General features: G+C 37.8%; 1 protein-coding gene across 1 annotated transcript; it reads right to left on the reverse strand.

The window, feature by feature from the left end:
- Window positions 1-3,573: 3,573 nt before the first annotated feature.
- kel (Kell metallo-endopeptidase (Kell blood group)) lies at window positions 3,574-11,677 on the reverse strand (the record flags this gene model as incomplete). The annotated part of the gene is made up of 18 exons (XM_079241065.1): window positions 3,574-3,720; window positions 3,808-3,897; window positions 3,977-4,137; window positions 4,664-4,731; window positions 4,828-4,917; window positions 5,002-5,108; window positions 5,316-5,393; window positions 5,493-5,591; window positions 5,666-5,761; window positions 5,872-5,989; window positions 6,094-6,254; window positions 6,371-6,559; window positions 6,641-6,712; window positions 6,813-6,971; window positions 7,662-7,783; window positions 9,328-9,597; window positions 9,676-10,009; window positions 11,651-11,677. 18 exons carry the CDS (start codon window positions 11,675-11,677, stop codon window positions 3,574-3,576), a joined length of 2,388 nt encoding a protein of 795 aa, XP_079097191.1.
- Between the last annotated feature and the right edge of the window lie 251 nt (window positions 11,678-11,928).

The following is an 11,928-nucleotide window of genomic DNA, read 5'->3' on the forward strand; positions in this document are numbered from 1 at the left end:
CAAAAAAAGATCATGAACTGCTGGTGCATAATAGACAAAAACAGTGGCATACATGGGCCTTTTTTTAGTGGACTAAAAACACTGGACAAAATACCCAGTGACGTCACATGAACAGTCACTTGTTCTGTAATACACAGGACTGCATATGACGCTGTTTGGACATCAGGTGGAATTTAAAGTGGTTTTGTACTCATTGTTGCCTTTCCATGTAAAAACAAGTTTGTTTCTTTGTTGTTGTTTTTTTTAATAACATTATTAATTGCACCAAATTCAGAGTTTTGGATTTGTATTAGAATGATTACATTAAAATGTATTACAAGGAAGTTCTCTCTCTTTATTTTAGTCTTAAAAACAAATTACATGAGGAACAAGACTATGATGCAATGATAAAAGTTCTATGAGAAAATTGTCATTTTAAAGCAAATTATTTTACACAACTGAAACAAACTGATAAGCAGTTAAAGTTGCTGAAACAATGTCTTTATTACTGCTTACTATTCTTAATTGTAGTAAGTTCTTCTGGCATCTCGACGTTGTTGTGACCTCAATCTTGTTCTCGGTCCCTTGTCTCTTGGTGGTTCTCTTGTCCGCGTTTTATACATATGTTGTACTTTCTTTGCTTGACGTCTCGGAGTCCTTTTGGTCTTTTTTGATCCTTTGTTCTTTACAGATCTGGTTTTCTTTCCGGCAGGCTTTAATGCTTTTAAGTTTGATTTAGGCGTCTTCCTTCTTTGCTCATGAGATTTGGCTGCACATTTGCGAGTCTTGCTTTGCTGGGTACATGATTTACCCTGTGCTCTCTTGGGCTTGCTTTTTGATTTGGGGGATTTACCTTTTGGTGTGGGAGTCTTTTTGCCTTTCTGCGGTGACCTCTCAGCTCTTTTGGGAAATTTATGTGCAATGGTATTTGGTTTGATCTCTTCTCTAGGTTTAGGTTTAGGAGATATCACAGGGTTTTTTGCTCTCGATGTGTCTGCCTGGTTTTGTAGGATTAAAAAAGATTAAAAATGAAAGGTGAGGATGGATTATTGTCAAATGAACATTAACACTAAGACATGCATGTTACTGAGTAAATGTTTGTCTTTTACCTTATTGTTCAGCCTATAAGATCCACTTCTTGTAGTTCGCACAGGTGTTTCATCGTTGACCAGCTTTTTGGTCACTACATTCACTGGCTTTTTGTTTTTGTTGACGTCATATCCCTCAGCAGCCAGCATCTGCTTGAGCTCTGCCATGGAGAGGCCGTTTTCACGTTTGTACTTGGAAACCACCTGGCCGATGAACCTTGATACCTGCGGTGAGGGCAATGTTGGAGAGTCTGTCTCAGATGCGTAGTTCGCCTCTTTTTGAAAGTGATACTCCAAAAGACCAATGGGAGTCTCTGAAAGATGAGATGGAGATGGTTATGTTCCCTTTCATGATACTCACAAAAAAAGTAAATGAGTTTTTAAACTACTGTGATGGTGGGGTGTAGAAGATGCACTCAGTGGTATAACAGCCTAAGCAAACAAAGCCTGGAAGCTATTAAGTGGCAGATGTTTCTCTCTCTTGGCAGATGGCAGCATGGTATACAGGTTGTGACCAGATGGATTTCATGTTTTAGTTTCCTCTGAGCTCTGCACACTCACCAATGTGCTGACACCTCACTGATATCATTGATGCTGTGTACTGTATGTAAAGAAACAATTGTACTTGATCAAACCATTTAAATAGCTCCAACAGGTTTTTACTGATAGGGTTGCATCTTTCTACAGAACAGGGACAGGTATCTAAGGAATTAATAAATAGCTAATATTTCATAAGAATATTTTTTTCTCATTTAGGTTTGACATTCCAGTAATATCTTTGGAAGAGAGATATCAAAACTACAAGAAGTGACAAAGATAACTTTTTGATTGTAGCTTCTTTTAAACAAACAAACATTCGTGCATTTTTGTTTTTCTAAAGTGTATTGAAGTCTATTTTGGCTTAATGTTTCTGTATCCTAGCAACCTGTAAACTGCAGTTAGCTTATTGCTACTGAAATGATGAGAAACCTAACGCAGTTACCTTGTAGCATGGCTCTAAATGTATCTACTCACTTGGCAAAGGAACTTTCCCCTTTCCTTTCGGCTCCTCTCCAGGGTGCATGGCTTGTAAGAGCATCCGGCCCAGACGCTTGGCTCCTGCTTTTCCAAGGCCTCTACCTCTCGCAACTTTAAAAGGGTTGCCTAGCTCTCTGATCATGTTCAAGGACGAGGTTTCCATCGATTCAGAACTAGCAATGCCATTTCCGTCGTCGCCAGTCCGCGAGTCTTTTTTAGCCGCTCTTCTCCTCCTCCGCATTTTTTGCTTTTGGAGCAAAAACTTTCAAGAATATGATCTTATAAAATTCGGAAACCGTTCCAGTTACTAATAAAGGATCAAAGTTCAAATGGCAACATCAAATAATAGTTCCGTGGTTGCTATGGACATTCTGTCCCAGATTTAAAATATCAGGGGCAAAAGATTATTTAAAATATTTTATAATGGCTATAGTTAACTAAGCAATTAAAATACGTAGCCTACCACAAACAGTACCAGAATATAAGGCTCGGATTAATTTAAATACTGCTCTAATTTCTAGCTCGTTTCGGGGTCTTCCTCAGAAAACCAGTCAGGTTAGGAAATGTTTTATAGTAGAATAAATATTATCTGAACATTGTTATTAATTGGTTTGAACTGACTCTAAAAAAAATCCTATCCAGTCACTGAAGGAGGATCAGCAGTGCTTTTCCTTTGATTTTGCCCCTCATTTGCTGTTCTACGAAGGAAGTTGCCATTTTTAAGCTGTGAACAATATCATGTCACTTAAATGTGATGAAAACAACTTTTACTGTTGTTAAGATTTGTATTTTTTAAAATTTATTTAGAAATATAGATTTTGTGGGTCATAATAACTCAAAAACTTCCCTACAGGATAAAACCAAGTTTTATTGTATTTGTGATGTAAAGGTAAACTTGGTGCTTCCCTATTTCAAAAGAAAACCTCCAAAGACCTAACAGCCCCCTCCCTTCCACATACTGAAAAGTGCATCTCCCGGCAGCATATGAAACTGCACCCACCGGCTCATATGTATGGATGTGAACTTGTTATCTGAAAATGTAGCAACGACAACTTGAAATGAAATGAAATGAAAAAAAAACTTTCTTAATCCCCAAAGGGAAATTGATCTGTTGAAGCATCAATTCCTGCAGCTGTAGGAGGTGTTTTTATGCATTTTAACGTTTGAAGCCCCACAGAGACAAATTGATTTAATCTATTATCTATCTATTACAGAGTGCATAATCTTTAAGTTGTTGTGCGCATACTGAGAATGTCACTTGGAACTTTAAATAAACATTAAAAAAAACATTTAAAAATGTTTATTCCTTTAAGTTACCTGTAATTTATTCAACAAAAACAACAGGTAATACAACAGGACTATATGTTTTTGATTTTACAAATTATAATTACATTTACATAAAGTCTTTTTAACAGCATTTTTCCAGCATCCCTGTTCCCAGAATATGTTTTTTCAAAACAAAGTCATACTTGTCAATAGAGATTATTTCTCAGCATGTTTGTGATGAATTTTCCTGAGGTTTAATGGAGCACTGAAGACTTATAGGACACAGGTTAGATTTGGCACAAATGACTGCAATCAAGAAGGAAGGCTTCACGGGCATGGAATGATGGTATGGGTCAGCGTCACAGTTGACCTATGAAAATGTAGATACAAAACTCCAGATCAATAACATAGAAGGAAGAAGATAAAGCAGTTAAAATGATGATGATGATGAAATTACCTGAGAAAAAGATGTGAGAAGCAGACGAGTGTGTGACAACCCTGACAGGGAGGTGTCACTTGGATCTTGGCTTAGACTTTGATGATAAGCCTGAGGAAAGAGTCAGACAAAATGTAAACACACCAGTGTTGTCCCACACAGCTGCCAAAGTTTGAAGCTGGCCCATCACCTGCAGTGACACTTGCAGTGCAGAATACTGCACCCACACCTCCTGTTGCTGCTTTGCTGAAAGCCAAGGTACTCCACCTCCACCTCCCTTTTCAGTCATATTGATGTAGTGAGTCCACACACATTGGCCCACTGCATGCACAGTCTCACTGTGGGAGTAAACTTCAACAACACAGACGCTATTATTGTGGATTAATGAAGGAAATGTGCTTCATGTTACAGATAGAATAGAAAATATTTGGATACTGACATAACTGTTATTTCTCCCTATTATCAAAGCATCGAATTTACAGTTACATATAAGTTCAAAATACAGTCTCTTATCTTTAATTTAAGAGTAATCACATCCAAATTAAAGCAAGAGTTTCAAATCTGAAATTCATTGTGTGGAGTTATCTTTTTAAAATAATTGTTTCAGGGAAAAACATTGAAAGTTGAACTCAAATAGTGTTTAATGGACAGGTATGAGTCAGTTCTTTATCATTATTCATCAATTAAAAACAGATATAAGGCCTGATAGTTATTCGGTAGGCTGCTGCTGAGAATTGTCAGGTTGCTCTGCAAATAGAATGGCGTCCTCAGGTTTCACAAACAAGTTAAACTGATTATTAATAACAAGTAATTGTCAGTGCCCATATTTTTGGGCTTAATACAATCATTTTAAAGTAAACAAATGGATCCCACTTACTCTCAGGAATAAGCAGATGAAAGATATCTTTGGCGATAAGGAAACCTGCTGCACCATAATTCATTGCTCTGTTTACACACACACACACACAAATATGTGCATGTTAATATTTAATTGATTAATAAGAAAGTCAAATACTGCTACCTTATCAGGGTACATCTTACTTTGGATAGGTGGGATGGAAAATTGGAGGGATGAACATTCCCATGGGAAAGAGGAGTTCATTACCCAATAGAAGTGGTGTGACAGACAGACTGAAAGAAATGTGAAAAGATTATTCAAAGCTTTGGACTATTTTCCAGAATAAACTTGCTTACAGCTGTAAAGACAACACTTACATGTCAGTAACTTCTTTTTGAGCAGTCAAGAGTTTAGTGCGTCTTTTTTGCCAAAGGGATAGTAGCTGGATATAGTTGGAGAAGAAATTATTTGTCCTTACAGTCACCTGAAATCAAACAGGTTGTTGGTTTATAGCCAGTTCTTTATTAATGAAAATATCACATGACCAACCTCACAACAGTTTCATAATGGTTATGTAATCTTTTCTACTCAATAATATCAGTTGTTATGTGCTAATTGCATTACATAAAGTTATGTTAAGAGGTTTAATCTTCGGGGAAAAGAGGTTTATCCGAGCAGGTCAATAAAATACCTCAGAAAAAAGTAGGTCAAGCTCATCTTCACCAGAGATTTCCTCTGCAGTCCAGAGTCTTGGAATTAAAGAGTAAACCTAGAGAGAGAAGGCATAACTAATATGAAACTGCTAACAAAATGTATATTTATGCACAAATACTCCTTTTTGTTGCTTTTTTTCCCCCCCAGGGATCACCTTTTCCGCGACGAGTCGAAAAGACTTCCGATCCGTCCACTTGAGCTCATGTAATTGAGATTTGAAGGAGGCAAAAATGTTTTGAATAACCTGCTCTGCCTGTTGAAGGGTAAAGACATTTTAACAGGCTTGAATATCTACAGAATTCATTATGTGTTATGGTGCATGCTCACCTCTCCATGTGCTGTCCTTTCACTGAGAAGGTGTGTGAGCACTGAGTCAAATCCCCGCTCGGTCTCCAGCACACAGTCTTTCCAGCGAGGAACTTCCTGGTAAAAAGCCCCACAGTAAGGTTGTGAGTCCAGACATATTCACAATTTTATTTTATTTTATTTTATTTCATTTTATTTTATTCAAAATGTCATAAAAATGAACTAACCTCAGCAGCATTACCCAGAGCCAGAGAAAAATTATTTGCTGTTTCAGAAAATCTAGTATCCATGGCAGGCATCAGGGTGTGGAGCAGATTGAGAACCATATATGTATGAAGGGGACCGCTAAGTGGAACCAAAATAAAGGAATTTAAAAAAAACAAAAAAACCCAGAAACAAAAAACAGTATATTCATATTTGATCAGCATATTTTCATGGCTTCACAGTACCTAGTGCTCAGTTCATGCTTGTTCAGCCACTTGTTGACGATGTTGGACATCTGAATGATGTAGGGTAAGTTATGTAGGAGGACATAATCGTCTTCACTGACAGACAGTGGATGGAAAGTGGTCTGCAGACAGCCCAGCCAATTGATGGCAGGGGCTTGTTTCTGTAGAAACATTTACATAAAAAAACATAACAGAGGGAATTCAGACGTTCAGACACACTGATCACAAAGCTAAATATGCCTCAACATACACTTGAAATGATGAAATGTTATTGTACCTGTAGTTCTTTGATGGTCATACGCTGATGAAGCTGGCCTTTTAACAGGCGATAGTGCAGAGGTGAAGCTGCTACGGCAAGCTCAGAGGACAAAGAGATGAACATACCCACATGGATCATGCTTCTGCTCTGTGGGGATCCCAGGAGGGCCAGGTACCTCTGACATAATTTCAAAAAGGGACGCAGCGTCTACATGCAAAAGACACACTCCACTCAATTCAAGACATGAAGCTCACACAAATATCTCTAACACCAAAATGAATGATTAACCTCAGTTTTAGCTTCGGACTTCTGTGTGTTGCTGTTCCATTCAATTGGGATCAGCAGGTCTGGTTGATCAATCTGTTGTCAAGAGGAAACATTACTTACAACCATGACATAAACCTAACATTGGTCCCATCATTATAATTAGGGCTTGCAATATATCCTGATGGATACTAACCTGTATGTATCTTTTGGTCATCCCATGGGCAGTTTCATTTGGATCTTTGCCCACATATAGGTTAAAAAATGGGAAAGTGGCATAGTCTCTCATTAGCAAACCAAGGGTGGAGTTGAAATCTGTCTTATTCCACTGCCCAGATACTGGCCAACCTCCCAGCTGCATGCAGAGAGGAGACAGCAAATAAATAACAGCATATAAAAAGAAGGGGCCACAGTTATTGTAGAAAAAAACTTGAAAGAAACCAAAAATGCCAATGATTGCAGTGGGCGGGTGTGGTTTGGCTTCAGAGTGGTTCAGGAAGCAATGTGAGGGGAAACTAATTGGTGCCGCAATAAGGCACTCAGTTTATATCTTCTCCATAAGCAGTAGTCTGTCATGAAAGACACATTCCTGCTTAATCACCTGTGTGAGAGCATATCTACTGGAAACAGCAGTTTTCTGCTCCCTGTGTCCTTAATGTCAGGCAGAGAGAAAAAGCCTTCAGTGGACATTGGTCCACATCTTGGAGTCTGTTTGACATATTAAGGCTTTTTCTGTGTATGATAAACCTATGATAGGAAGACTTTACAAATATAATCTTTAAAATTCTGAGGTCATAAATTAAAATTGATTGCCTGTCCTGTGAAATGAGAAAAAACATTTTCTTGCAAGCTTAGACTATTACATATTCATAATTTATGTGTAAAAGACAATATTTTCGTCTGATTTTGATTCTTTTTTAAAGTTGCAACTACAGAACAAAGAAGCAACCACTACTGCCCATAACCTGGCAGTAAAGCAACATTCAACAGCCTGTTAGGAACTTTCGGCCAATAACTTTCTTATAAAAGTATATAATTATCATACCTTCTGGATGAGTGCGAGGAAGGGCTCTGCTCCTGCGGTTTCTATGGATTTTGTGTCCAAGCATGAATGATAGAATTCTTTAGTCTTCTGCACCGCTGAACTATCTGAACTGTCGTTGGCCTCTGACATAGAGATACAGAAATACAATCAGAGATCAGGGTTTTCTTAATTACATGCTTTTGGTTGTTACATAAGTGTATACATTCATTCCAACCTGAGATCCTGAGCATTTTTCAGAAATGCTTTTAGTAAGGATCATGCTGTGTTTTTGTATCAATTATTCCTTCTATCCTGACAAGCCTACCAGCTCCAGTCAGAAAAATTTGACCTTGATTGTAGGAACAATAATAATGAGGTGATGCTCAGTGCCTGGTTTACTCTGTACGTCAGTTGAAAGGAAAAATAGTTAAATAGTTATAGCAATGTGCAGCAGCCTACCTTCACCTCCCTTTCTCATATTATGCTTGCAAAGAGCGAGGTCTTCTTTAATATTATAACGTGGTCTTAAGTAATACTTTGCCAGGCTTAATGGGGAGCTTTCAGTGTCCAGAATTTTTGAAAACTGTCTGATTTTTCTCTCATTTTTAGTTCAGTCTTTATTCTTGACTATTTTTTAAATTAATTTATTAATCTATGAAAGCAATTAACACCGATATATTTCCAGCTAATTGTCATGTATTGTTCAACGTGGAGTGGCTTGTGTGTTGCCACTCCATCATAAAGGCCCAAATGGTCTGCTCTGATAGCCTTTTCTTTGTGAGCTCCTTTCCTCGAGTTCATGGTTACACTAATCCTTGCAGTCTTTTCAGAGTCCCATGTCTAGTTATTCAGTTTGGCTGAGCGTTCAGATCTGTTGGTGGTTTCAAATAATGCAGTTAACATTTGATTTGATATTATTGTAATGGAGCCCAAAAACATTAGAACAGTTTAAATGTTGAAGATTTTGTTGCTTTGTATCTTTATCTATAGATGTGAGCTGTGACACAGTCTTGCAGGTCTGCTTATAGTTATCGCAAGCTAACGACTTTATTTTCATCTTCACCCATACAAAAAAACCTGAGATCTTACCTGGCCTGATATGTTCAAAACCAAATTTGCTTTGTCAAGAGGAGCTTTATGGGTGTAAGACTAAGGGTAATTGTTCATGACTGAATTTACATGGAATTTCCAGACCTGACAGGAGGGCATAAAGAAAGAGTGAATGGAAAAGAGAAGGAGGTGCAAGAGAAGAAAGAGGTGATGTACATATTAAGAGACACCAGACAGCTAGCAACGGCTTTTCATTAAATGTCAGAAAAGCAACTGTTACACCTGTATGGAAACACAACAGAGAACAGCCTACAGAAAACAAAGCTGACAATCCTCAGGAGCACCTATAACAGAAGAACAAGCTTTAAAAAAAAGCATGTCACAACAACAACAGCAGAAGCACCAGGAAAACAAGGCAAACTACCAAAAAAAAAAAAAAAAGCAACTCATTTATGAACCCACAGGAAAACACAGCGACTGTCAGCATGCGCAATATGAATCATGAAGAGTGTTCAAAGATAAGTGTGATCGTGCAAATGTTTTCAAACAATCCTAATACTGTGTTGTTTTGTTGTGGAGGCATGTGTGTGTATTGATGAGGGAAACATATGTTGACAGGCTGCAGACGGTTTCCTACCTAAAATTTTCCTGAGGTACTGCAGCAGCACAGTTTTTCGGCTCAGGATATTATCCTGTGTTAGTCTTCTGCGATCTCTTTGTCTCTTTTCCTTCTGGTTTTGTGGATGCCCTGGGATACCTTGACCTCTTTGTCTCCCTCTGCTTTCTGGTGAAAGTCTATCAGATCCACATGTGGACGAGAAGTAGTCACATGGCTGTGTGAAGGGATCAGTGGATGTGGACAGATGGGATGAGGCCCATTGACAGGCTGGAGAGACACACGGCATCACTACACAAAAAAAAAAAAAAAAAAAAAAAAAAGTGAGAGAAGATTTAGAAATAAAAAAGAAATTCCAAACTTTATTACCTTGTATTGCTGCATTGTCTCTTGGCCCACCAGCATTGTGACTGCTGTCAGTGTCCAGATTGTGCTGCATGTAGAAGATGAGTCCCAAAATGGCAGTGAATAAAAAGAATCCCAAAAGGAAGAGGAGCAGCCTTTGATGTTTAATCCACACTGGATTTGCTTGGTGCTCAAGGTTTGACTCTAATAGCTGCTGCTGCTGCAGCTCAGGTTGGAGCTGGCTTTGTTGTTGGAGCTGGTTGGGATCCTGTGTGGGGAGTGGCAGCTGAAACAGAGGTAGAGGCTGAAGCCCCCTCTCAGGTTCGGGCTGTGACAATGACTGGACTGATAGCTGTGGCTGAAATTGTGTAAAGAAAACACAGTAGATGATTCAAGAGAAACAACATTAGACTAATATTTCGTGTTATTCCTTCTGACTTTATTGAAGCAGTCGGTAGTGCTCCAGGGATCAACATGACAACAACTAGTGCGCCCATAATGTCAATATTTTAAACAACAGTTATCCGGTCTTTGTATAGGGACGCTCAGGATGTAAGATAGCTGACAGTCCGCTGACACATTTTCACTAGCAACCTTTTAAAACCAAACAATACAAACAAAAACTTTTCCAAAATTAAATGCCAACTTTAGACACATTCTTGTTTTCAAGAAAAAAAAAATCCAGTGTCAGAATAGCTTACCATGAAATCTTTTCCTACCAAATAATTAATTGGTTATTTCAGGCCTTGAGCCATAAATAATTAGTGACCATGCAAAGGAAACATTAAGCTGTTTATTAAAAAAACAAACAAACATGAAATTTCACCCTCTAAGAGCAGCATATCCAGAAAAACTTTAAGTGTAGTTTTCTTTGCACTACTCACAGATGTTTAGTGGATATGGATCCACTTCTTCAAACACTGCACCAGTTTCTAACATGTAAAAATTACCAATTAAACTCGACTCTTCCATGTGAATTATTTTAAGCCCCAATAGGTCACTGTAAAGGGTGGGACGACTGGCTGGTTGAAAAGCACACCACTGAGAAACGTTATCATCAACACGCTCATGCTAAATGGAGATTAATTAGGTTTTTCAAGTTTTAATCAAAGTCATGTCACAAAAATATTCTAACAATGTAAGCAATGCATTCTTTGATTATAGACTGACTGCAATAAAAAGCAAAACATGTAAATTGTGAATGAACGTAATACTATGACTGTAAAATGCAATGCTGAAACTGAGAAATATGGTTCTTTTGGACACAATATATGCCTACTCTGTATTTGACTTAAGGGGTCAATTGGTGTGTTTTTCATTTTACTGCATAAGGATTGCAGCTTCTTAGCAGTTCGGGAGCTTCATTTATCATCTTTTTCACTGTAAAGTATGCCAAATATTTTTGTGTAGTGGCAGAACGGGACAACATTTAGCAGTTGACTATTTTACTAGTATTTGACATTGAATTATTGATTTAAATAAAGGCTTTTTCAGAATAGCAGTTTTTGGATATATTGTTTGTCATATACACTGAAGTATCCCTATAAGAACACAGATGCTGACATTTGAAATATTGTGCAGTGATAATGATCAGCTTTGATAAATTAAAAAAAAGAACATGCAGCTTACTAATAGCAAAATCTTACTGTTTGTTAGATGTTTTCCATAAACTAATTGCAGTATATGATTTATGGATCAATTTCTGTTGCGTAAACATTTGAAGGCAGCTTCTGACTTGAGGTTGAGTTGGTGCTCTTCGGCACATTGACAATGCTCTGTAAATATTCAGTTTAAACTTTTCATTTTAAATGTAAAGAAACTGCTTTTGGCATGTATAGAGTGGAGAGCAGCAGTCATTTTAAAACCACTAATCTATAGTAGTGCAATTTTCAATGAACAGACAGGTCTGCTATTAAATGAATTAGCCTCATTGCTCTTCGTGCACAGCTTCTTAATTATACTATATATATATACACACACATGGTTTTTCCAGTCTTACCTCAAGCGCAACTGGAGTTTCACTCATTCTTGCCCTGTGTTGTCCAAGTATCTTTACTTATGTGTTTTTTTTACATTTCACGTGTACCTCTCCCTCATGTCCCTTGCGTCAAACAGCTGTCATCTCAGCTCTGTATCTCTTTTCATCACTCACTTCTCTCCTCATCTGAAAGACTGATAAAAAACAACTCTGCAAGCTTCGTCTTACTCTGCATTCCAGAATCCAGACAGAGTAAATACTAGGGTACACACTCTGTGCGTAGAGATGATCAATGGAAC

The sequence above is a fragment of the Telmatherina bonti genome, assembly GCF_933228915.1.
Source record: "Telmatherina bonti genome assembly, chromosome: 5".
Lineage (NCBI taxonomy): Eukaryota > Metazoa > Chordata > Actinopteri > Atheriniformes > Telmatherinidae > Telmatherina > Telmatherina bonti.